The sequence below is a fragment of the Anser brachyrhynchus genome (assembly GCF_964034855.1).
Source record: "Anser brachyrhynchus genome assembly, chromosome: 13".
NCBI lineage: Eukaryota > Metazoa > Chordata > Aves > Anseriformes > Anatidae > Anser > Anser brachyrhynchus.
The window spans coordinates 10142698-10163748 of record NC_137708.1 but is presented as its reverse complement, the minus strand read 5'-3'; the positions used below and the strand labels follow the sequence as shown (position 1 = coordinate 10163748).

Genomic DNA, 21051 nt, shown 5'->3' with positions numbered 1-21051 from the left:
ACCTATCTCCCTCTGACACAAGCATGGTCTGGACTGCGTCCCACAGTGACACAACAGCACTTGCCCTTCAAACATCTACCAGTAAGGCTTCAGCATCCTTGCCCTTTTACTGCAACCTATGGCTTATTCAATTCCAAGTATAAGGACTGTAAGTTCAGAGTCACTTTTCTTAGTCTGCCATCGTTTCTGAGGAAAGTGGTCTGGCTAAACAGTTAAAGTTCTTCCATACATAAAAGTGCGTGGGGTTGGTTGTTTTTTTTTTGGAGGGTTGTTGTTGTTTTGGCAGTTGCATGTTTTTGTCGTTGTTGTTTTGTTTTTCTTTTGAAGAGCTCACAAAATTATCATGTGCTCTTCTTCATGTCTGGTGTAACTTCCTTTCCTAGACGACAACTTTTTAAATGACACACACTACGTTAGGCGAAACGTCCCTTTTTCCCCCCCCCCTTGCTTTCTCTTCTGCAAAGCATTCCCAGGCATCTGAGGCACATGTGAATAGAGCAAAAGGCTCTGTTCCAACCCATTTTTCCTTACGTAATTCAGTCAAGGACATTGCTACAGCACTGAAGTCTGATACCAAACTCTCTTAATACATCAGCAAGTACTTACACTTCGACAGTCATGGCTTGAAACTTCTATACTCAGGAAGTTATTGTCTCAAGCCGTAATGATCTTTTCTGCAATGGCATACAATATGAACTGTTCCTGCTGACCCTGCTGTCATCAGCTACTACTCGGACCTACCTGAAGGATGCAGCTGAGTCCATATACCACTGGCCGGTGCTGAGGGCACAGAAGTAAGTCACTGAAAGGGCTGGGAGGAGGATTCCCGGCAGCTGGCTGAGGGGTGGGAGTTGAAGGAAGAGCATTCCCCGTCTGCGTAGACAGGATGTGGGGTGGGTGCCCGCCAGCACCATCCAGCTGCATAGCAAGCCTGCGGGTGCAGAAGTAGGCCAGACGTCTGGACAGGTACGCAGACTGCACAAACTCTCCAGAGTACTGTAGGGAAGAGTTGGGTAAAAAAAAAAAAAAAAAAAGTCCTCATTACAAGCAACATGGAGGAAACCCTTTATCCTCCCAAAGCTGAATACAGCATAGCACTGCCTTGTAGAGACAGTCCCTTTACACAGTGCACCTTGGTATCATCTACCACCCCCTAGCTACTAAGCATCAGAGAAACTCCTTAAATGCTCTCCTATGACAATGAATCCACGCATCAAAATGTACCCACACCCAGCCTCCCCAGGGCTTCAAGAGTCTATCTAAAATCTATTGTGACAAGAAGAGAGAAAGAAAGAAAAGCAGTTTCCACGTAGAGGTGCACGATGAGTACCAGGAGTCCCACTATCACAATTATGAGATGGACAGGGATTGCCAGGTCTAATGCAGGGAAACGGGATAAAGGAGTAACAGAAAAAAGCAGGACTCAAAAAGGTTTCCTTGCATCAGCTAAGAACGATGCTCTAGCAGGAGGACATTCTCCAGCATTCACAGTGCAAAACAGCTCATCATGCCTTAGGCAGTCTGGAGGGGACTGACAACAGACAAGTCAGAGCTCTCCTAAAACAGCAGGTATTTCTTACCCGTAGCAGCAAGGGTAGGAGCATTTTGAGAAATTCATCTTCTCCTGACCGTATCTTCTCGAAGCACTCAAGGACCCACGTCAGGAATTCATGCCGGTCCAGCATGCCATCCTGCACACAGATAAAGGCAGAGCAAATGGACAAGAGTTGAATCAAGGCTCGCTACGGTAAGGCAGAATGGCAGCAGCTGCTTGCTTTCTGATCATGGAAATAACTCTGGAAGTATGCACAACCCTGTACTACCCCATTCTACTACCGAGCTCATCCTGCCCTAGAAGAAGCAGAACTGCATCCAGCCCTGAGGGTCTATTCATAAAGAGAATATTCTGCAAAAAGAAATCACTTGGGGTACACATCCCCTAGCCCTCCTCTGCTCCACACCCACCCAGCAGCCCCCTCCACAGTCCCTCACCTGGAACATGAACATCGCTAGTTTCTCGTTGTAGTCCCACTGCTTCAAAGCTTGTTCCACCTCCTGAGGCATCGGCCCGGATGGCGAACCACAGCCTTGCCCTGGGAGCTGCCTGTAAAACTCCGCAATTTTCTGCAGCTGCTCTGACAGGTACTTGGTGATGATCTGCGTCCATTCTGGAGGAAAGGAACACGTTAACAACGAGCACGGTGGTGAACAGAAGGAAAAGAACCAACACCTAGGCTAGTATCCACGTGGAAACGCAGAAAAGCTCCTCTCATTTGAAAAGTAGAGAAAGAGAGAAAAAAGTAAATATCACACTGTTAGCTTTGTTTCTGGACTGGGGGTGGCACTGAGGCAGGGGGAACCACAGAAATGCAAGGTTAGGCCAGCCTGACTGAACATCCTCAATCACTTTCCCGACAGCAGAAACACTGCAAACACTTCAGCTCTGAACTTGTCTTTAATCTATTTCAGACACCAGTGCAAAGCCATGATCACCAATTTCTAAATATATATACATATATATATATATATTTTTTTTTACTAAAATCTAACTGTAAAAAAGACAAACTCAGCACACAAAATAACAGTACGACTACACTCCCCCGGGACGATGCAGATGACAAAACCCAAGGCAGAAATACACAACAACTTGGGTCAGCAATAGGACAAATATCCAAAGGAAGAGGAAAGTAATTAGAATCAATATATCCAGCAAGCTGATCAACCTCAAAAAAAAAAAAACGAAGCTTCTGCAATTTGTAAACCAAAGATAAACAAGAAAGAAAAAAATCCGTGGACATCAGCTGCTAATACTGCTTTTCAAGGGACTGTGGTCAGGTCCTGTAGTGACAGCCACACGAGCCAGCAAACAGACACTGGAGTTCCTCTAGACTGCAGCAATCTGGAGCAGGCCAGACCACAAAGGTTGTTAGATGTGGGATCCAGGAAGGCTTAATGAAACTGGAAATGCAGAATAACATACGGGAATTCTCTGGGAAAGATCCTTACTCAGGAAGGAGCTAATCACTCATAGCTAAGCAATAACATTTGCAGTCTTTGTAGGGTAAGGAAAAAAACAGGTAATGCTGCAGAGAAGCACAGCAGAACTTAACGGGGAGTTTTGAAAAAGAAGAGGTAGGCTCTGAGGAAGGATTTCTGGGTGCCAAGGCTTCTTTTTCAACAGAGGACTCTCACAAGTGGGCTCTGTTATTTTAGACAGTTATGCACATCAAAGCACCAGGATTTATCAGCAGGAAACAAGTTTATGTTGATTTCCAGGCTACCTCTCACTGTTCAAGAGCAGGCTGTGCAGGAAACACCTGGGATGGAGAAAAGCAGAGCTCCACACAAAGTGCTTACCGATGAAGGGATCAATGACATGCCGCTTCTTCACCTTGGTTTCTGTGATGGCTGCGTAATAGGCACAAGTCATCTTGATGAGCCACGCCGCTCTCATCACCGGAACAGTGTATTTTGCCAAATAACCAAAGACCTCTTCCTTCTTGCTAAAGATGGGTACCTGTAACAGAACGGAGAGGAGGAATCGCAACCACGGACTTGGACAGGAACTATTCTGAAGCAATCCCACGCGCCGCAGGCACTACCACCTGTGCAGGGAAAAAAGGTACTGTGCTGCTCTGTGTCTCGAGAAACCTACTGCAAGGATTTGTCTCTGGTCAGAAAGCAACAGCACCAGAGCTGCATTTCAGCATAAACAGAAGCAGAACAACTTGAAAGAAGACAGAAAACACGATTACATCGCTGTAAATCCACTCTCTGAATCCTACAAACGGCTCTGAGGATATCCTCCGGAGAGGATGTAAACAACTGCAAAAGGTGCAGGTGAAGGACTGAGTCAGGAACGAGCATGAGGACAGACTGAAGACAGGACTCTTCATGTTGTAAACAAAAACAGAACGGTTACAAGTCTTGTAATATCACAAGTGGACAACAGAAGACTGCGAGAGACAGGGAACTGAATACCACAGTAGAAAGAAATTCATTAATCCAAGACTTAAAAATTCAAGAGAAGGCACGGGAGGATACCAGTGAAATCAGACTGCAGATTTATGAAACAGGAAGCGATAACACATCACAGGAAAACACACAGCTGCGGAGCTCACTTGCACGGGATACTATGGAGAGCACAAGTACGCGTGGGTTCACAGAGGTATGAGAAATTCAAAGGGAACAGGTACATTTTGTAGGTATCAAGTTCTCCAAACTATTGACTGTTGAATCACTTACTCGCTGTGTTTCCTGCGTTCTGCCCAATTATTCTCTGATGCCTCACTGCCACGGACTGCTTGGCTACCAACTGCAGCTGTTTTCACGTCTAAGTCCGTGAAAACGGATGGGGCACACTGCAGAAAACTGGGAGAGGCCTTGAAAGGTTCAAGTTTTCACAGTGACCTCAAGAACCTGACGGCCGATGCGCAAAGAAAGATATACAGACTAAATTCGTTAAGAGACTGGAGACGGATTGCAGGGAAAACCAATTATTTTATTTTCCCGAGGCTGACTCAGAATTCAAAGGGCCAGGCAAATTCCAGCTTCTAAACTCCGTGCTCTGCTACTATTTCGCAACTGGAAGTTATATTTTTCCACGCTACACAGTAGATTCCTAGTGTTTATTGGCCCAGCAGGATAGGCAGTTAGGTCCCCTTCTAATTGGGCCCTATGAAATGGCAGAGTAAGACCCTTCTTCCTTCTCCCACACCCTAAAGCATTCAGTGCTGCCAGGGTAAGCCCTAACCCTAGACCCCAGAGCACAGAAATGCTTTACAGTTTGGTCTCAGCCAGGCTAACATGCACTGTTCTTAGCTTAAAACCAGAAACATGTGTCACTGCAACAGAGGTCTGGGAAGTAACTCAGCTGATTATTTCCAGTAATTCCCACTACAGCTTTGGAGAAGTTGGAAACCCCCACAATAGGAAAGGTCCTCGTCTAAACAACAGGCCAAAGGCGACAGTAGCAGCTCTTCTGAAAAACATCAGAACCTCACCAGAAATCAGTCACGCCATACAAGGCAGGCAACAGAGCTGAACCCAACCTCCAAATAAAAGACAAGGGACCAGCGGATTGAGCAAGGAGACTACAAGTAGTGCAACACGCATCCTGGACGTGCTCAAGATGAAAACTTCAAGAGATGTAGACGGAAGAAACTCCTCCAAGCAGTAAAACCTTCTACTAAGCAAACACTTCAGAAGGAAGCACGGATAAAACGCTCTGCCCTGCCAGGCAGCCTCCCCTGTGACATACCTTCTTGGCCAGGTGAGTGAGAGGCTTAGTTCCAGCCAGATCGGTGAACCAGTTGTTTATGGCACTCTGCGAACGCGCCGTCACCAGCCAGAAGTTATCCTTCTGATTCACCTGGGGTTTCCGTCTTCCCGTGTCTGGCAGTGTATTGCACCGCAGCTTTTCTGCAATAATACTACTAAAATTTGAACTGATCTGGAGGAAGGAAAGAAAGAAAAAGGACAAATTACATTTCGTAGCTGAAAAATCTGCTCTGCTCGCTTAAAATCCCATCTATCCTTCCTGCCAGGAGTCTCACCGGTTATGAACTTCTGAAACACACACACACAAAAACGCCAATAATTTCCGTTACTATACTCGCAAAGAGGAATGCTTCTAGATGACAATACAATAACTGAGCGAGGACTCCAGCTGAGATGGACACAACTCCTTATAAACACTTAAGTCAAACCAGACTGAGGGCTTCTGGGACAGAGGTGAGCCAAAGAAAACAAAACCACCGTGCTTATCGATTGCCTTCCATCCCAGGTCACTGCCAGTCCTCTCGTAAGGGAGACCAAGCAGTTAACGCCTTGATATCAGAAAAACGAAGTTGAAGCCTGTTTTGCAACCCCTGTGTTTAAATTGCCAGGTGTTTCAACAAATCTTGCATCTCTTCCACCATCGCAATGATCTAACCAGGCCTATACTGAAGAAGTTTCTTGCTACCAGCACCGCGGTCTCCTGCTTTAACTGCAGGATACAAGGACGTATCTACCAACCGGAGATAAAGCCAGACAAGGATCTGCTCTCAGAGGTGGGAGCCGCAGCTGCCGACCAACGCCTGCCAACGCCGAACTCTGACCGTGCAGGGGCAGCTCCCGCAGCACCCATCCCGAGGGCGAGGAGGCCGCCAGCAGACCCACGGCCGCCCGGGACAGCCCAGCCCAGCCCCGCGACCTGCCGGGAGGGCTGCTGCGGGGGGGCTCTCACCTTGGCGGGGTTGAAATTGACGTTTTTGGCGCTGCCGTGTTCGTCCCCGGAGACGGCGGGCTGGTTGTTGAAGCCTTGCTTGACGTTCAGGGCGGTCAGCTCATCCTGCAAGGGGGGGGGAGACGGTCAGCGTGCCATGAGGGGTCCCTGGGGGTCCCTTGAAGGTCCATGGGGGGGTCCTGGGGGTCCCTGGGGGGTCCCTGAGGGGTTCCAGGGAGTCCCTGGGGGTCCCTTGGAGGTCCATGGGGGGGTCCTGGGGGTCCCTGGGGGTCCCTTGGAGGTCCATGGGGGGTTCCTGGGGGTCCCTGGGGGTCCCTGGGGGGGTCCCCGTAGGACGAGGCCCGTCCCGGCCGCCCCCCTCCCTCCGTCCCTCCCCGGAGCCCCGGTCACGGCCGTGCCGGGTTCTCCCCCCCCCGCGGGGCCGGGCCCTGAGGGGCTCCCCCCGGCCCGGCAGCCGCCCCCCCCCCCCCACCTCCTTCTGCTTGGGGTCCTGTGGATAGACGTCGGGCGGGCCGAGGCGCGGCCGCTTGAGCGGGCGGTGCTCGTAGCTGAGGACGCCGAAGGCCGCCATCCCGGGCGGCCGGCGGGCAGCGGCGGCCGGGCCACAACAAGGACCGCCGGGGCCGCCCGCCGCTGCGCCTGCGCCGACGGCCCGGCCCGAACGCTTCCGGACGGGCCCGAGCGGCGCCGGAGCCGCCGAGGGGAGCCGGAGCTCCCCGAAGCCGAGCCGAGGGCGGACGGAGAGGCCCGAAGGGGAGGGCCCGAGCCTGCGCCGGGCGGGGGCGGAAAGTGCCGAAGGCGGCCGAGGGGCGATCGGCGCCCCCTGGCGGAGACGGCGGGGTCACGTGGTCGCCCCCCCCGCCTTCCCACGCCGCACCCTGGGGCTGCCCTCGGCGCCCCGCCACGTGCCCGCCCCGACGGCACCCCCGGGGCACCCCACGGCACCCCACGGGACCCCCGGGGCACCCCCAAGGGACCCCCACGGGACCCCAGGGTACCTCTACGGGACCCCACGGCACCCACAGGGCACCCCACAGGGACCCCACAGCACCCTCAGGGCACCCTACGGGACCCCCAGGGCACCCCATTGCACCCCCATGGCACCCCCAGGGACCCCACGGCACCCCAACAGCACCCCACAGCACCCACAGGAGACCCCACAGCACCCCCACGGCACCTTCACCCCATGCCACCGCCCCCAGCCCACCCCCCCCTACCTGCCCCATGGCCGCCCCCCGCCGTGGCCACCTCCCCGACACAGCCCCCCCGGGACCACCACCCCATATGTGCCCACGGGCCTGCCCGCAGTTCGGGAACCCCCCACGGCGGCCCCATCCCGGGGGGCCGAGCTGTGGGGTCCCAGGGGAGGGCCCGGAGCTGCAGGGGCCGGGCAGGAAGAGCGGTGAGGCCCCGTCGGGGTGAGGCATGGGGCCCCGTCGGGGCGTCATACAGGGTGGGCCCTCGGCGGCAGGCGGCGCCACGTGACAGGAAGCGGCGGCGGGTGCGGAAGCCATCGGCTGAGCACGGTGGGCTGCGCGGGGCCGTCGCACGCCAGCCGCGCCATGGCGGTGCCCGCGGCTTTCCTCGCGCCCGTCCTGCTGCTCTGCGGGCTGGGCCCCCGCCTCGCCGCTGCCCACGGCCCCACAGGTAAGGGGGGAGCCCCGTGGGTGGCGGGGACGGGGACAGCACTCCCCAGTGATGGCGGCCGAGGGCAGGACGCGGGGCCACGCGCCGTGCCCTGGGGCCTCCCAGCAGTGGGGCTGCCGGGAGAGCCGGGCTGTGCCGGGACATCCCCGTGGGTGTCCGGGCTCCCGGCCGGGAGCTGGAGCACCACTGGCCCTGTGGGTGCCGGCCCCGCGCTCTCCCACCCCACAGCCTCCAGCCCCACAGCTCGCAGCCCCGCATCCCGGCTAGCCCTTCCCCAAGGGCAGAGGCAGCCTGGCCATCGGGGCGGCCCCACAGCTCCCCAGCCGAGGCCCAGCTTTAAGACCCCAGGAGATGCCGGATGGGGACCCTGTGGGTGCTGGGGGGCTGCGGGAGGGCTGGGAGCCTCCTAGCACACCGGGCACACCCCGTGTTGGTCCCGTGCGTCAGCTGTGGCCACCCGTCTGCGTCCGTCTCCGTTTCCAACCCTGTGGCGGTGCCGCACGTATGCAGGGACCGGGGGCGGCCGGCTCCTCGCTCGCACCAGGTGCCCCCGTGGCTGCCGTTGCTCTCCGAAAGCCCGGCTGTGGGCTGCCCGTTGGCAAAATACCTGGTTTCCAAATAAACGCCGCCCCTCTGCTGTCTCCGGACCTTGCCGCCAGCCGGGAGGACGCCCTCCGTTTCCACACGCCGAAACGGCTGGCGTTCGGCACACCTTTGCTCAGCTTCATGGTCTGTCTGGTGTTACAAAATGGCAAACCCACGTTTCCTCTGGAAAAACACGCTTAGAGAGAGCGGCCTTCAGCCCAGCCCGCCGGCGCAGCACCCTGCTGCCGCAGCACCCGCAACCACAGCTGGCACCGAGCGGGGCAGTGGGCCGCTCGGGGCGGGTTTTGCGCCTCGAACTGGGCTGGTTTTATTTTTTTTACCAGTTCAGAGCGCAGACCCTGGCGGTGCCCCGTAAAAGCCGGCGGTGCCGCCAGGCGCCCGGTGCCACGGTTACGGCAGGAAGAGCCGAGCACGGATGCGGGAGGGAAAGCCGCTGAGCTGGCGGTTCTCCGGAGGAAGGCGTGGGGCTGCCGTGGGCCGTGGACAGCGCGAAAGCGGAAAGTGCCCGGTGGTTTCTGTCCCCCGCAGGGGTGGAGTGCGTCCTGTTCAACGAGGAGTACATGACCTGCCTGTGGGGGAGCAGGGAGACGCTCACCACCAACTACTCCCTCTACTACTGGTAGGTGCCCCCGCCCCATGCCAGCCCCCCGCAGGGTTTCCAGCCCCCACCGGCACCTCTGTGCTGAGCCCGGGGCTGGAGGCTCCTTCTGCGGGTGGGACGCACCAGGAGAGGGCTCCAGGAAGGGTTGGGGTGCGCGGGGCCCCGGGGAGCCCCCGTAACCCGCCGGGCACAGGTACGAGAACAGGTCGCCCGTGGTGGAGTGCAAGCGCTACCTGTGGGACCGGGGTGTCAGCATCGGCTGCCACTTCAACCAGAGCGAGATCGTCCAGTTCCAGCCTTTCCACGTCCTCCTCAACGCCAGCCTCAACGGCCAGGCCCTGGAGATCCGCAGCAAGCGCATGGAGCTGCAGGACCTCGGTACGGAGCGGGGCAGGGGGGTCCCCAGGCTCCCCAGGGCCTCCCGCTCACCTCCCGGCTGGTGGCAGGGCCACCGGGGCGTGGGGACGGCGCTCAGCGGGCGCTGTCTGTGCTCCGCAGTGAAACCGGGGGCTCCCGTCAACCTGACCATCCGCAACATGAGCAGCAACCAGCTGCAGCTGACCTGGAGCTCCCCGTACCCCAAGGCGCAGTGCCTGGAGCACGCCGTCAAGTACAAGAGCAACAAGGACACGAGCTGGATTGTAAGAGGCGCCGGGGGAGGGCGCCGAGCCTCCGCCCGTCCCCACAGTGCCGGCCCTCACTGCCTATCCCTCGTCTCTCCCCAGGAGCACGGGGTGAAGGGAGACATCTTCTCCTTCCCCAGCGTGGACTACGAGAAGTACTACACCTTCTACGTGCGCAGCAAGATCAACAGCTACTGCGGCAGCACCCAGCTCTGGAGCGAGTGGAGCGTCCCCGTGGTCTGGGGCAGAAACACCACCAGTAAGGGTAGGAGCGCTCCCGTGGCACTGGCTCCTTCCTCTGCCCCACGGTGGCCGTGTGCCGGCTGGTTCCCCACCACCAGGGCTCCTTGCAGGTCTCGCGGAGGAGCAGCTGCAGTGGTTCTGGATCCACACGGTTCTCGTCCCCATCGCCTCCTGCCTGCTCCTGCTGGTCCTCGTCGTCCTGCTGGTGCGCATGGAAAGGTGAGCGGCCGGCCCGGGGGGCGCGGGGGCGGGCGTGGGGCAGCGCCTGCCCCTCCGACACTTCTCTCCCACGCAGGGTTTGGGTCATCCTCATGCCCCGGATCCCCAACCCCAGCAAGAACTTCGACGAGCTCTTCATCACCCACAACGGCAACTTCCAGGTAAGTCGCCCCATCCTGCCGCGGGGCCGGGCTGGGTGGCGGCGGCGCCTCCTGACCCCTCTCACCCTGCTCTGTCCCCCAAGGAATGGGCTGGAGTCCCCAAAGACATGTTGGAGAGCTTCAAGCCCAACTACAGCGAGAGCATCTGCTACGTGAGCGAGCTGCCCTCCAGGGAGAGCCACGACCCCCAGTGGGATGGCAGCAACCGCCCGCCGGGGGGGCCTGGGGCCCCGGCTGGCCCCCGCGAGCATAGCCCCTACCAGAACAACTACGTGGGAGTGTGACGCCCGCGCCAGCGCCGCTGCCCGAATCCATCCTGCCCCCTGCTCCCGCCCTGCCCCTGCCGAACGCCCTCAGGCCCCCAGCCCTGCTCCCTGCCGCGGCCACGGTGCGCCAGCACCCTCCCCGTCCTCAGCGCTGGCTGTCCTGCAGGGCACGGCGATGTCCCGCTGCGGGCACGGCCCCCTGGGGGAGCCCCTCGTGGGGCTGCCGTGGGGGGGGCAGAGCCGTGGGATGGCGGGGGGGGGCTCCCCCACTGCCCGCGTGGACCCTCAGCGCTGGCGGTGCCGCAGAGCCCCCCGCTTGCTCCGCGGTGCCCGTGAGCACGCCGGGGACGTGTCCCCGTGCGGGGCAGCCCCGGTGGCACCCAGTGGGGACAGCCAGGCTGTGCTCCCGGCCCCCGCGGCGGTGCAGCAGGGCCGGCTGGCGGGGACGTGCGGCCGAAGGAGCACCGAGGGACAGGTGCTGCATGGAGAACCCCCCGCGGGGACGAGCCACCGGGCCGCCCCTGCTCTCATCGGGCGCCGGGCGAGCACAGCCTGGCCACTTGCTTGCTTGCACCGCGGGTTTCCAGCTGCAATAAAGCTCTGCTGCGCTTTGGTTTGGGTCGGTCTCGTTCTGGGGTTCTCGGGGGGGAGAACTTGGGTTCACCAGCACCCCGGCACCCCCGCTCCGACCTCACAAACGCCGCGGGGCAGGGTGCAGCCCCGCGGTTCCATCCCGCAGCAGCATGTTCATCTGCATCAGCCATGGCGGTGAGTCCCCTCCCGGCCACGAGGAGGTGGCGGGGGGACGCTGCGGGTCTCCAGGACGTCCCCTTGGCCACCGCCACTGTCCCCGCAGACAACCAGAGCTTCCTGGTCAACACCGACTGCCCCGTCCTGCTGCTGCTCTCCCACCTGAGGAGCAAGGTGGGGGTCCCCGCCACCGGTGAGCTCGGGGGGCAGCGGGAGGGACCCCGCGGGGGCTCCCCATGGGGCTGGCACCACTGGGACGCGCGCCCCGGCTTTTCCAGACGTCATCGACCTGTGCGACAAGCTGGGCACCCCCAAGCTGCTCTTCCAGGTCAAGACCCTACGGGAGAGGGCCAGCGAGTTTCTCCCGGCGCCCGGCACCTACTACGTCTGCAGGGTGGACCTGGGCACCCCCGGTAGGCGCAGAGCCCCCCGTCCCCGCGGTCCCCGCAGGGCGCTGCGGGAGGCGTGACGGCAGTGCCCGCAGGCACCGCGCAGGAGCAGGCGTCGCGGACCTTCACACCCCTCCTGAAGGACCCCAGCGCGGCGCTGACCGGTGGGTGCGGGGATGGGGACCTGCAGGGCGCGTAGTTTGGGGATATCCCCCCCCCGGGGGCCACCACGGAGCCCCCAGCCCTGTCCCCGGCGCAGAGGCGCTGCGGCAGCACGGGCAGCACCCGCACAGGAGGCTCCAGCGCTCGCTGAAGGCTGCGGAGGGCAGGAGGACGCCGACCACCGAGGCGCTGCCCGCTGGCACCCAGGCCCAGGGAGCGGTAAGGGGTGGCCCGTGGGACCGGGTGGCGCTGGGACCGCCGCCTCCAGCAAGGCCACCTCCACCGGGGACGGGGACACCGCCACCATGGCCGGGGGCCCTTCCGCACCTCTCCAGCCCCCAGCATCTCCGGGGTGCCCGGCGGTGGGACCTGCCCAGTGCCCACGCCCGCTGTCCCCACGCCCGCTGTCCCCACGCCCGCTGTCCCCACGCCGTGCCACCCCTCATCCCCGTCCCGGTGCCCCGTCATCCCCCTGCGTGTCCCCGTGCCGCCCCCCCCCACCCCATCCCCACGTCCCCAGCACCACCGCGCGGCCGCATCCTGCAGCCCCGCCGCCCCATGGCCACATCCCTGTCCCGGTCCCCCCGTCCCCACCTCACCCCTGCCCCTCCGTCCCGTCCCCCCGTCCCCGTGTACCCCCGTCCCTGTGTCCCCGTGTCACCCCCGCCCCTCTCCGCAGGGCAAGGCGGCGGCGCGAGGCGCGGCGCGACCCGGGGAGGAGCAGGAGGGGGCTCCCCGCAGGGCGCCGAAGCCCCCGGGGGGGCGGCAGCGGCGGCCGAGGCAGCGCTGAGCCCAATAAAGCCGTGGTGCCGCCTGAGGACGGGGTCACCGGCACCGGGACCGCGCCACCCCCCCCCCCCGCGGGCGCCCCCCAGCGGCGGGGCAGCACAAGCCCCGCCCCTTTTCCGGAGTGGGCGGGGCAGCACAAGCCCCGCCCCCCCCTTTTCCGGAGTGGGCGGGGCACACCCAAGCCCCGCCCCCTTTCCCCCGGTGGGCGGGGCGCGGCGCGGGCCGCCCGGGTAACTTTCCACCCCTGCCCACGTGGTGCCGCGGGGTGCCGCCCCCCTCGAGGCCCCGCCCCCCGGGGCGGCCGGGGCGCCGGTGGCCACGCCCCTTCGCGGCGGTGATTGGCGGAGGCGGCGCCGAGGCCACGCCCCCCGCCCCGGACCGGGCTGCCGCGGTGCCCGGCTCGGCGGGGCCGGCGGCCGGGACGGGACCGGCCGGGACGGGGCGGGCGGGGCGGGGCGGGGCCGGCAGCGGGCAGCGGGCAGCGGGCACCGGGCGGCGGCGGCGGCGCACGGCGCGGGCTCACCATGATCGTGTGTCCCCAGAGCATGGAGCACCCCCGAGGAAGCCGGTGCCAGCGGCTGCCGGGGCAGGTAGGACCCGCCCCGCCGCTACCGGAGCCCCCAGCGGAGCCCCGGGCTCGGCTCCGCACCGGCGCTGCCCCCGCCGGCACCCTCCCGCCGCACCGGCAGCTGGCGGCCTGCCCTGCCCTGCCCTGCCCTGCCCTGCCGTGCCCGCGGCCGGGCGGCGCTGTCCCAAGGCGGGGCCCGGAGTCCCGCGGCCCGGTGCCGGTGCCGGTACCGGTGCGGCGGCGCCGTCCCCTTTGTGCGGGATGCGGGAGGCGCCGTGCCTCCATCACTGCCAATCAAAGTTGTTTTTCTCTCTCCGCCTGCACTGCCCGCGCCGCGCACCGGGGGCGCTGCCGCTGCCGCCGCCCGCACAATGGGGCCCCGGTTACCGGCGGCAGGCACCGGGCACGGCACCGCCGTGGGTCCCCCCCACCCCCCCTGCCCGGACACCGGCACCGGCACTTCCCTCGTTCCTCGCGACAACCGGGCGGGGGGCCGGGCTGCCCGCGGCCCCGGGAGCATCACCGGCGGAGCCACCGGCACCGGGGAGGGACGGGGGGAGCCCCCCGCGGGGCCGCGCACCGGGAGCGGGGGGGGCGAGGCGGGCGCCGGCCCCGACGGCTGCCGTCGAGGGGCAGCGGGAGGGGGCATCCCGGGAGAGGAACCGGGGCGGGGGGCGACCGTGGAGGGCAACGACCGCGGTCCCGGGGACCGGCACGGGAGAGACGGGGCCGGGGGGGACGCGCGGGTGGCGGCGGAGCCCCAGGAGGCGCAGGCGGGGGAGCCCCGGGCCGGGTCAGCCCGGTCCCCCTGCACCCCGGCCCGGGGGCTGTCCGTGGGTCCGTCTGCACCCGGTGAGAAGAAGCCGCCCGGAGCCGGCGGGACCCCCCCGGGAGCAGGGGCAGCTCCTCGGGGCCGCGGGGGGCTCCCGCCTCGCACCCTCGCCGCTGGGACGGAGAGGCTGCCGCTGCTCGTCCCTCCCCGCTGCGAGCCCCTTCTTCTGCTCTGCGCGCCCCTTTTGGCCGAAGAGGAAGCTCCGAAGGGCGGCCGAGGAAGGCTCTTGACACCTGAGCGAGCGGAGCGTGCCTTCGTCACCGGAGGCAGGCTGGTAGCAAGTAGCCGGGGCCGCTTCCTGCGCCGCTCCGGGGCTGTGAGCGCTGCGGGCAGCTCGGCCTCGCTCAGCCTCCCGGCACCCCGGGGCGCTGCGCTCGGCGCCCGGAGCGGCGCGGCTTTTGCCTCGCTTCGCCGAAAACCAGGCCCGCCGCAGCCCCCGCGGGCAAGGCGGTGCGCAGGGTGAGGGGCGGGAGGCGGCGGGGTGCCCGGCTCCGAGGGCTGCGAGTGTCCCGGCCGGCGGGGCAGCCCGGGGAGGGAGCTGTGACTTCCCCCCGGCAAGGCTTCCGCGGCCGAACCAACGGGGCCGGCGTGCTGGCTGCTCGGGCAGGGCGCGGGGGGACCTCCGAGACCCCCTCCTTGTGCTCCCGACCGAGCTGTGGGTGCCAGGACATCGCTCGCCCAGGCACGAGCCCGGAGCAGCTCAGCAGCTCCATTTGCGCCTCGCTCCTCCCGGTCCTGCATGGGTGCGCTCGGGTGCTGCCTCCCCCGGGGCACCCCGAGCCCGCTGCGGCGCGTTCTGGCCTGGCGGGGTCACTTTGGGAGGAGGGAGCCGGGAGAAGGGGCGCCAGCCCCCTGCAGAGCCCCGGGGGGGGGGCAGCCGGGCTCCCCGCGCAGAGCCGTGCGCTTCCCCCCGCAGGTGGTGAAGATGTCCGGCAGCGAGCCCGAGCGCCCGCAGTTCCTCTTCGTGAAGGCGCTGGCGAGCCGGGGGCGGCTGGAGGCGGTGACCCAGCAGATGGGCTACCACCCGCGCTACCTCGACAGCTTCCTCAAGACGCAGCACTACCTGCTGCACATGGACGGCCCGCTGCCCTTCGACTGCCGCCACTACATCGCCATCATGGTGAGCCCCCCCCCCCCCCCCGCGGGAGCTGCCCGGGGCTCCCCGTGCCGTGCCGTGCCGCGGGTTTCCCCGCAGAAGCCAAAGCGGGCCGTCCCGGAGGCGAGGCGGATGCGCGGGGTCCCCGCTGGTTGCTCGCCGCACGGGGCTCTGACGCCGCGCTCTTGCAGGCGGCCGCCCGGCACCACTGCCGGTACCTGGTGAACCTGCACGTGCTGCAGTTCCTGCGCGCGGGGGGCGATCCCCAGTGGCTGCGCGGCCTCGACTTCATCCCGCCCAAACTCCGCAACCTCAACGAGATCAACAAGATCCTGGCCCACCGGCCCTGGCTCATCACCAAGGAGCACATCGAGGTAGCGGGGGGACGCTCTGCCCGGGGATCGGGGGGGGTGCTGGGGACGGCAGCCCCCGCAGTGTCCCCGCGGGGCTGGGTGGGCGCTGGCCCCCTGCTTGCCCTTGACGCCTCGCCGCCCTGCCCGTGTCCTGCAGAAGCTGCTGAAGATCAGCGAGTGGAGCTGGTCGCTGGCGGAGCTGGTGCACGCCGTCGTCCTGCTGGCGCACTGCCACGCGCTCGCCAGCTTTGTCTTCGGCTGCGGCTGCGAGCAGGAAGAGGGGCCAGGGGGCCGGGGGTCGCTGAAGCCCTCGCCGCCCGGGAACCAGTGCTTCTGCGAGGCCGCCACCGGGAACGGCTGCAGCCAGGAGCTGCTGCGCATCAACCGCAAGAGGGTGAGCCCCGGGGCGGGACCGCGGGGACGGGGACGGGGACGGGCAGCGCCCTGCCCTCACGGCACGCTGTGCTCCTGAGCAGTCCCTGGACTCCTGCATGGAGCTGGACTCTCTCCGGGAGCGCATTCAGCGGATCCACGTAGAGACGGAGGGCAGGGAGGAGACGAGGCTGCTGCCGCCGGACCGCGAGGAAGGTGAGGGCCGGGGGGGGGGCGTGCAGGATGGGAGCACCCTGCCAGAAAGGTGCTCCTGGGACGCCGGCATCGGGCACCCAGCTCTGGCTGCCTGGGGACGGGGCAGCCGAGCCACCCTGACCTGCCCGCCGTCTCTCCCCTCTCCCAGATACCGACGGGGAAGTCACTGGCGCCGCCAACCTCGCGTGCTACATGCAGGACCCCGACTTTGGCTACCAGGACTTCGCCCGGCGCGATGAGGATCAGACGCAGGTATTCAGAGTCCAGGTGAGGCTCCTTGCGCTCCCAGCGGGCGGCAGCCCCTGCTGCCGGGGAGCGGTGGTCGTGGGGTGCCCGTGCGGCCCCGAGAGGGGCTGCCCCAGCCTCGCTGCACCCTTGGGAGGCTCTGCCCCGCAAGGGGACCCCTCCGACAAGGGCTGGGGAGGGGGAGGCCACCTTCTGTCCTCAAGGACCGCTGCGGGTCCCCTCTGGGCCAGGTGTGGGTCGGCACGGAGGTGGGGGGTTAAAATTTGTTCCAAAATCGTTCCGAAGCTGCCCGATGAGGCACGTTGGGACTTGCGGCAGAGCAAACCCACTGAATCCTGCTGCATCCTGAGATCTTCAGCAGCCTTTCTCCCTGGGAACGTGCCCCAGGCTCTTTCCTGCAGTGGCGAGAGCCTCTTGCTGTGCTCAACAGGATTACTCCTGGGAAGACCACGGCTTTTCGCTGGTGAACCGTCTCTACTCCGACATCGGGCATCTCCTGGATGAGAAGTTCCGGATGGTGGGAGGCCTGCAGAGCAGCGCCATGGCCAAGCGGCAGGGCTGCGAACCCTCAGTCTTCAAGCGGGGCATCTGGAACTACATCCACTGCATGTTTGGCATCAGGTAACGGAACCAGCCTTGCGGTCCGAGGGAGAAAGCCGAGCTGAGCCAGGCGGGAGGAGCGCAGGCCGCTTCTGCCGTGTCCCCAGACGCTCGGGGATGTCTTGCACGTGGGCTTGGAAAAGAGAGCGAGGTGAATCACCCGCCTGGATGTTGAGCCAGGCAGGGGAGAGATGCTCGGCTTCTCTGGCTAGGGCAAGGCGCTTCAGGGCCCGGTGGCCGCCGGCGTGTCCCTGTCCCGTGCCCACGGCGTGGCCGGGGTGGAGCAGGGGAGAGGTGCCTGGTCGGGGCCGGGTGCCGGCGGTGCCCAGCCCCTGCGCTCCCCGCAGGTACGATGACTACGACTACGCAGAGGTGAATCACCTCCTGGAGCGAATGCTCAAAGTCTACATTAAGACTGTAACCTGCTACCCAGAGAAGACAAACCCCGAAATGTTCGACAGGTTCTGGAAGCAGTTCAAGCACAGTGAAAAGGTAGGGCAGCAGCCCCTGCCTCCGACCGGCCGCGGCTGGGCTGGGAGCGAGCAGGGGCCGAGGGCTGGGGTGCTCGGGGGAGCACAGGAGAAACCAAACCACACCAAGGGAGGGGAAAATGGAAACCTGCCGTCCGTACCTAGCTGCACGCAGCAGGGTGTGGGCACCGTGGCCACCAGCAGCACGGGGAGCTCCGAGGTGGTCACCCCCATCCGTGAGCGCCTCGGGGCGAGCCCCTGGCCTGGCCGTAGCGGGGGCTGCTGCGGGTGGCAGGGACCGTGCTGGTGCTGGGGGCCCCCACAGCCTGCAGGACGAGAGGGGGAAAGGGCACCTTCCCGTGCTGGAGACATCGCTGCCGTTTTGTCCCGTGCCAAAAAAACCCCTCGTCTGGGTGGGTGCTTGACGCACGGCTGCCCGCAGCACGTGCAGCCGCTTGACGTCCTCTTGCCTCCCTCAGGTCCACGTGAACCTGCTCATTCTGGAAGCCCGCATGCAGGCGGAGCTGCTGTACGCGCTGCAGGCCATCACCCAGTACATGGTCTCGTAGGCGTCGGGGAGCTGCGCTGCGGCAGGGCCGGCCAGCATCTCCTCTCCCTGGACTCGTGTGCGACCCGCCGTGCTGGGACGGGCGGCGAGGGATTACTCAACTTAGTTTACTTGACTGTCTTGTTCCTTTTTTTTTTTTTTTTTGTTTTTTTTTTTCCTCCTTGTGGGGCACGCCGAGTGGCCCTGTTACGTGCAATTACCAAACTGTGAGGCAAGTCCGTGCTGCTGAGATGTCCGCGTGATGCTGAAGACTTGAACCCGGCCGAGGAGGACTGCCAAAGACACAGGCGGGGGACGAGGGGGGCGGGAGGGGACGGGGCCGTGTCGGAGGGAAGCTCTGCGATGCCCTGCGCTGCGTGCCCAGGAGGGGAGGTGTGCTGGGTCCCAGCCTGGGACTAGAAGGGACGCACTCGCTGCGTACGTGCCCTGCCGTTCGTGCCCACGTGCCAAACCCCTGCGGGACGGACGAGCAATGACCCGTGCAAACTCCGAACTGTGAGGCTCCTGCAGGTGGGCGCCTTAGCACTCTGCCGTCCTTGGCAGCAGGGTGAGAAGGGTCCCCAACAGCGTTCAGGCTCCGGAGGTTTGTGCAGGGGACTTCTGGCTGTCCCCTTTGGCTAGCCCCACTGTCTCCTGTTGGTGGGTGGGCAGGAGACACGAGGGAGGCCTCCTGAATTAACACGAATGTGCAGGGCTTGCGTTTTCTTCCCCCAGTGAGAGGGCTGGGGTTGTGTGCCCAGCCACTTGCTGCTTTTAACAGCCCAGGTGAGCTTAGGGAACCCCCAGACCCTGGCTGGGGGACTCCTGGGGCTGTCCCCACAGCACCAGCCTGTGCAGCAGCCTGGCCCCTGCCAGGAGCAGGCACCAACCACCCCACGCCCCCGTCCCGGGGCTGCTCCGTGTGTGTGTGCCAGCCCCGAGCTGAGGCAGGGGTCGAGGGTACCTGGCTCCATCGGGCACAGGAGAGCACCCGCAGAAGGGGAACGGGGCCACCCAGCATCGGGGGGAGTCTGAAGCGAGGGCAGCTCGAACGTCAGCCCAGCGCACGCTGCTTCGGTCGACCTGTTTACTGCGTAAATGTACGGGGAAAAAACCTTGTGTATGGAAGCTACAGAAAAAGCCTATTTTTGCTATAAATATATTATGTTTGACATGGACGCGTGCTTGCTTTCTGCCTGGAGAGGCTGGGCTGGTTGTACCGGGACGAGCTGGCACCGAGGCCAGCCCCAGGCAGCGCTGGTACCTGGAGAGCTGGCGCTGGGTCTGGGCAGTAAAACGCCAGGTCTGCTGGTGCTGGGTAGGACTGGCGGTGCTGGGTAGGACTGGCAGTGCTGGTACAGCAGCCCCGTCGCTGCTGCTGAAGAAAGCGGCAGTCACCTTCCCCCATCTGAGCGGAGCCAGCAGCGGTGCTCTAACACCCCAAGCGGGCTTTGCAGCAGGTACCCCCAGTACCAGGGGCTGCAGCACTGGAGAAATCTGGTGATGGTGCTTGCCAGATACCTCAGGGCAGCGGCACACACGCTTGGTGACCACAGCTTCTGAAACCTCTGAGCTGGTCCTTCCCGTTACCGACCCCCTGCACGCTCTGTTGGGAGACGTGTCCAAGGCCAGTGCTGAGTTTCCTGCAGCAGGGAGCTGTGCCGGCAGCCAGGCAAGGAGCAATGGTCCCAGCCTGCAACCCGCCCATCCAAAGCCAGGCGCACCGCTCTTGGTCTTACCGCAGCGGTGGAGAGGAAAAATAGCACCCGGGAGCTGGGGCAGCCTGCCCTGCCTCTGGAGCAGCCCCTGCAGCAGGCAGCACGCACCCTGCCATCCCCCCGTTCCCAGGCCTGTCGTCCCCACGCACCACCCGCAGCTCCACCCCAAAGCCACCCGAAGTCAGGCAACTGGCTCCCCGTCCGCGATCCCACACCTCAGCCCGTCCCCAGCGGCGCAGGAGGAACGTTGGTCAGCAAGCAAGCACCTGGGGGAAAGCGAGCAGGTCTCTGGGCAGAGGCTCAGCTGAGCAGAGGCTGCAGGCAGTGCTGCTCTGCTGGCAGCTACTCCACGGGCCAAAGCGTTACGGTGAGCGCCCAGGATGGCTGCGAGGTCTCCCAGCCCGCAGGAGAGGCTGTCCAGCTGCGAGAAAGGTGCGCCAGGCTCAAGCAGCCATTAGGCCAGAACACGGCGGGGCTGTGACTACTGCAGACGGCGTCACGCCAGCCAAAAGCGAGCCCCAGGCAAGACGGCCGAGCCCCCGGCTGGCAGCTGCTCCGCGCGTTGCTCTCCTCGGCACTGCTCACGGGGCAGAGATCGGCACACAACACGGTAACAGCTGCTGGGCAGGAGGGAGCGTTCCCCTGTTGCACGTCAAATGGTGAGTGCATCCACGCCAAGCCAAGCAAAAACCGCAAAGCCCACCCTGTGCCTTTTCTTTTTCCAGCAAGTACCGCCGCATGCTTGCAGGAAGCCCCAGGAAGCGGCACAGGAGCAGATGAGGGACAGTCAGTTCCCACAAGGATGTCCACCTAAAACCCCGTTTTTGGGGATCAGCTTAAGTCTTGAAGCAGGAAGCTTAAGACCCCTTCCGGAGTTATCTGCACCAACTGATTTCACGCTTTTTCAATGGCATTTTCTCACACCTTACTGAATATCAGGGTACCCGAGCTTTTTAATACAAGTTTCTGGCCGTCAGCACTGTGCAATTTCATTACCGAGAACTTCTCCTCAGTTTAAAGCCATCCCCGTCCCGCAGCGCAGTGCTCCAGCCGCGCAGCAGACCTGCCGGGACGGCATCCTGCTCGGAGCCAAGGGCTCCGCCACGTCCCTCGCAAGCTGCTGCGCTGGCTCGGGCTGCATCTTCATTCCTCCGTGCCTCGTAGCAAGGAGGGACCCCATAAGGCACCGACCTGAAGCCTTCTCCTTCCCGGAGAGGCCTCTTACCTGCTTGCACACCTCTGAGCAGGCCGGCCAGCCCCAGGGACGACCGGCTGGCTTCCACTCGGACCTCCATGGCCCCCGGGATGGCAGCAAGCCAGTACCTTCCGCTGGCAGAAAGTGCTCCCG

General features: G+C 63.7%; 4 protein-coding genes across 9 annotated transcripts in view; 3 read left to right on the top strand and 1 right to left on the bottom strand.

Annotated features, from left to right (window-relative positions):
• MED12 (mediator complex subunit 12) overlaps positions 1-6955 on the bottom strand; it is a 37411-nt gene extending 30456 nt beyond the window's left edge. For both annotated transcript variants that reach the window (XM_080553233.1, XM_080553234.1), the window contains exons 1-7: positions 6702-6955; positions 6230-6334; positions 5261-5452; positions 3358-3517; positions 1993-2168; positions 1581-1691; positions 742-996 (exon numbers count right to left, since the gene is read on the bottom strand). In XM_080553233.1, the coding sequence (XP_080409359.1) occupies positions 742-996; positions 1581-1691; positions 1993-2168; positions 3358-3517; positions 5261-5452; positions 6230-6334; positions 6702-6800 (1098 nt within the window). In that variant the 5' untranslated portion in view covers positions 6801-6955. The remainder of the gene's footprint in view (positions 1-741; positions 997-1580; positions 1692-1992; positions 2169-3357; positions 3518-5260; positions 5453-6229; positions 6335-6701) is intronic.
• A 723-nt stretch (positions 6956-7678) lies between these two features.
• Positions 7679-11208, top strand: IL2RG (interleukin 2 receptor subunit gamma). 2 transcript variants are annotated; one of them, XM_080553245.1, is made up of 8 exons: positions 7679-7876; positions 9011-9101; positions 9277-9461; positions 9582-9724; positions 9809-9965; positions 10060-10168; positions 10245-10329; positions 10413-11208. In XM_080553245.1, exons 1-8 carry the CDS (start codon positions 7792-7794, stop codon positions 10611-10613), a joined length of 1056 nt encoding a protein of 351 aa, XP_080409371.1. In that variant the 5' UTR covers positions 7679-7791; the 3' UTR covers positions 10614-11208. The 2 variants fall into 2 exon arrangements, with proteins under 2 accessions (XP_080409371.1, XP_080409370.1); XM_080553244.1 differs by having other exon boundaries at positions 7690-7876; positions 9809-9971.
• Positions 11209-11234: 26 nt separating this feature from the next.
• On the top strand, positions 11235-12413 carry LOC308176886 (uncharacterized protein CXorf65 homolog). Of its 2 annotated transcripts, XM_080553247.1 has the most exons (3): positions 11235-11363; positions 11452-11538; positions 11624-12413. In XM_080553247.1, exons 1-3 carry the CDS (start codon positions 11339-11341, stop codon positions 11812-11814), a joined length of 303 nt encoding a protein of 100 aa, XP_080409373.1. In that variant the 5' UTR covers positions 11235-11338; the 3' UTR covers positions 11815-12413. The 2 variants fall into 2 exon arrangements, with proteins under 2 accessions (XP_080409373.1, XP_080409372.1); XM_080553246.1 differs by having other exon boundaries at positions 11342-11538.
• Positions 12414-13110: 697 nt separating this feature from the next.
• On the top strand, positions 13111-19159 carry LOC308177348 (sestrin-3-like). Of its 3 annotated transcripts, none has more exons than XM_080554435.1 (9): positions 13111-13275; positions 15002-15205; positions 15373-15555; positions 15692-15928; positions 16011-16122; positions 16271-16374; positions 16799-16989; positions 17316-17460; positions 17918-19159. In XM_080554435.1, exons 1-9 carry the CDS (start codon positions 13210-13212, stop codon positions 18005-18007), a joined length of 1332 nt encoding a protein of 443 aa, XP_080410561.1. In that variant the 5' UTR covers positions 13111-13209; the 3' UTR covers positions 18008-19159. The 3 variants fall into 3 exon arrangements, with proteins under 3 accessions (XP_080410561.1, XP_080410560.1, XP_080410562.1); XM_080554434.1 differs by having other exon boundaries at positions 16271-16389; XM_080554436.1 differs by lacking the exon at positions 13111-13275 and adding an exon at positions 13380-14355 and having other exon boundaries at positions 16271-16389.
• The last annotated feature ends 1892 nt before the right edge of the window (positions 19160-21051 follow it).

Coding starts and splice junctions, on each gene's coding strand:
- IL2RG (XM_080553244.1), top strand. CDS start 7,792: ATGGCGGTGCCCGCGGCTTTCCTCGCGCCCGTCCTGCTGCTCTGCGGG. Junction 7,877..9,010: donor CGCTGCCCACGGCCCCACAG/GTAAGGGGGGAG, acceptor TGTCCCCCGCAG/GGGTGGAGTGCGTCCTGTTC. Junction 10,169..10,244: donor CTGCTGGTGCGCATGGAAAG/GTGAGCGGCCGG, acceptor TCTCCCACGCAG/GGTTTGGGTCATCCTCATGC.
- LOC308177348 (XM_080554434.1), top strand. CDS start 13,210: ATGATCGTGTGTCCCCAGAGCATGGAGCACCCCCGAGGAAGCCGGTGC. Junction 13,276..15,001: donor GCCAGCGGCTGCCGGGGCAG/GTAGGACCCGCC, acceptor TTCCCCCCGCAG/GTGGTGAAGATGTCCGGCAG. Junction 17,461..17,917: donor AGTTCAAGCACAGTGAAAAG/GTAGGGCAGCAG, acceptor TGCCTCCCTCAG/GTCCACGTGAACCTGCTCAT.
- LOC308176886 (XM_080553246.1), top strand. CDS start 11,358: ATGGCGGTGAGTCCCCTCCCGGCCACGAGGAGGTGGCGGGGGGACGCT. Junction 11,539..11,623: donor GGTGGGGGTCCCCGCCACCG/GTGAGCTCGGGG, acceptor CGGCTTTTCCAG/ACGTCATCGACCTGTGCGAC.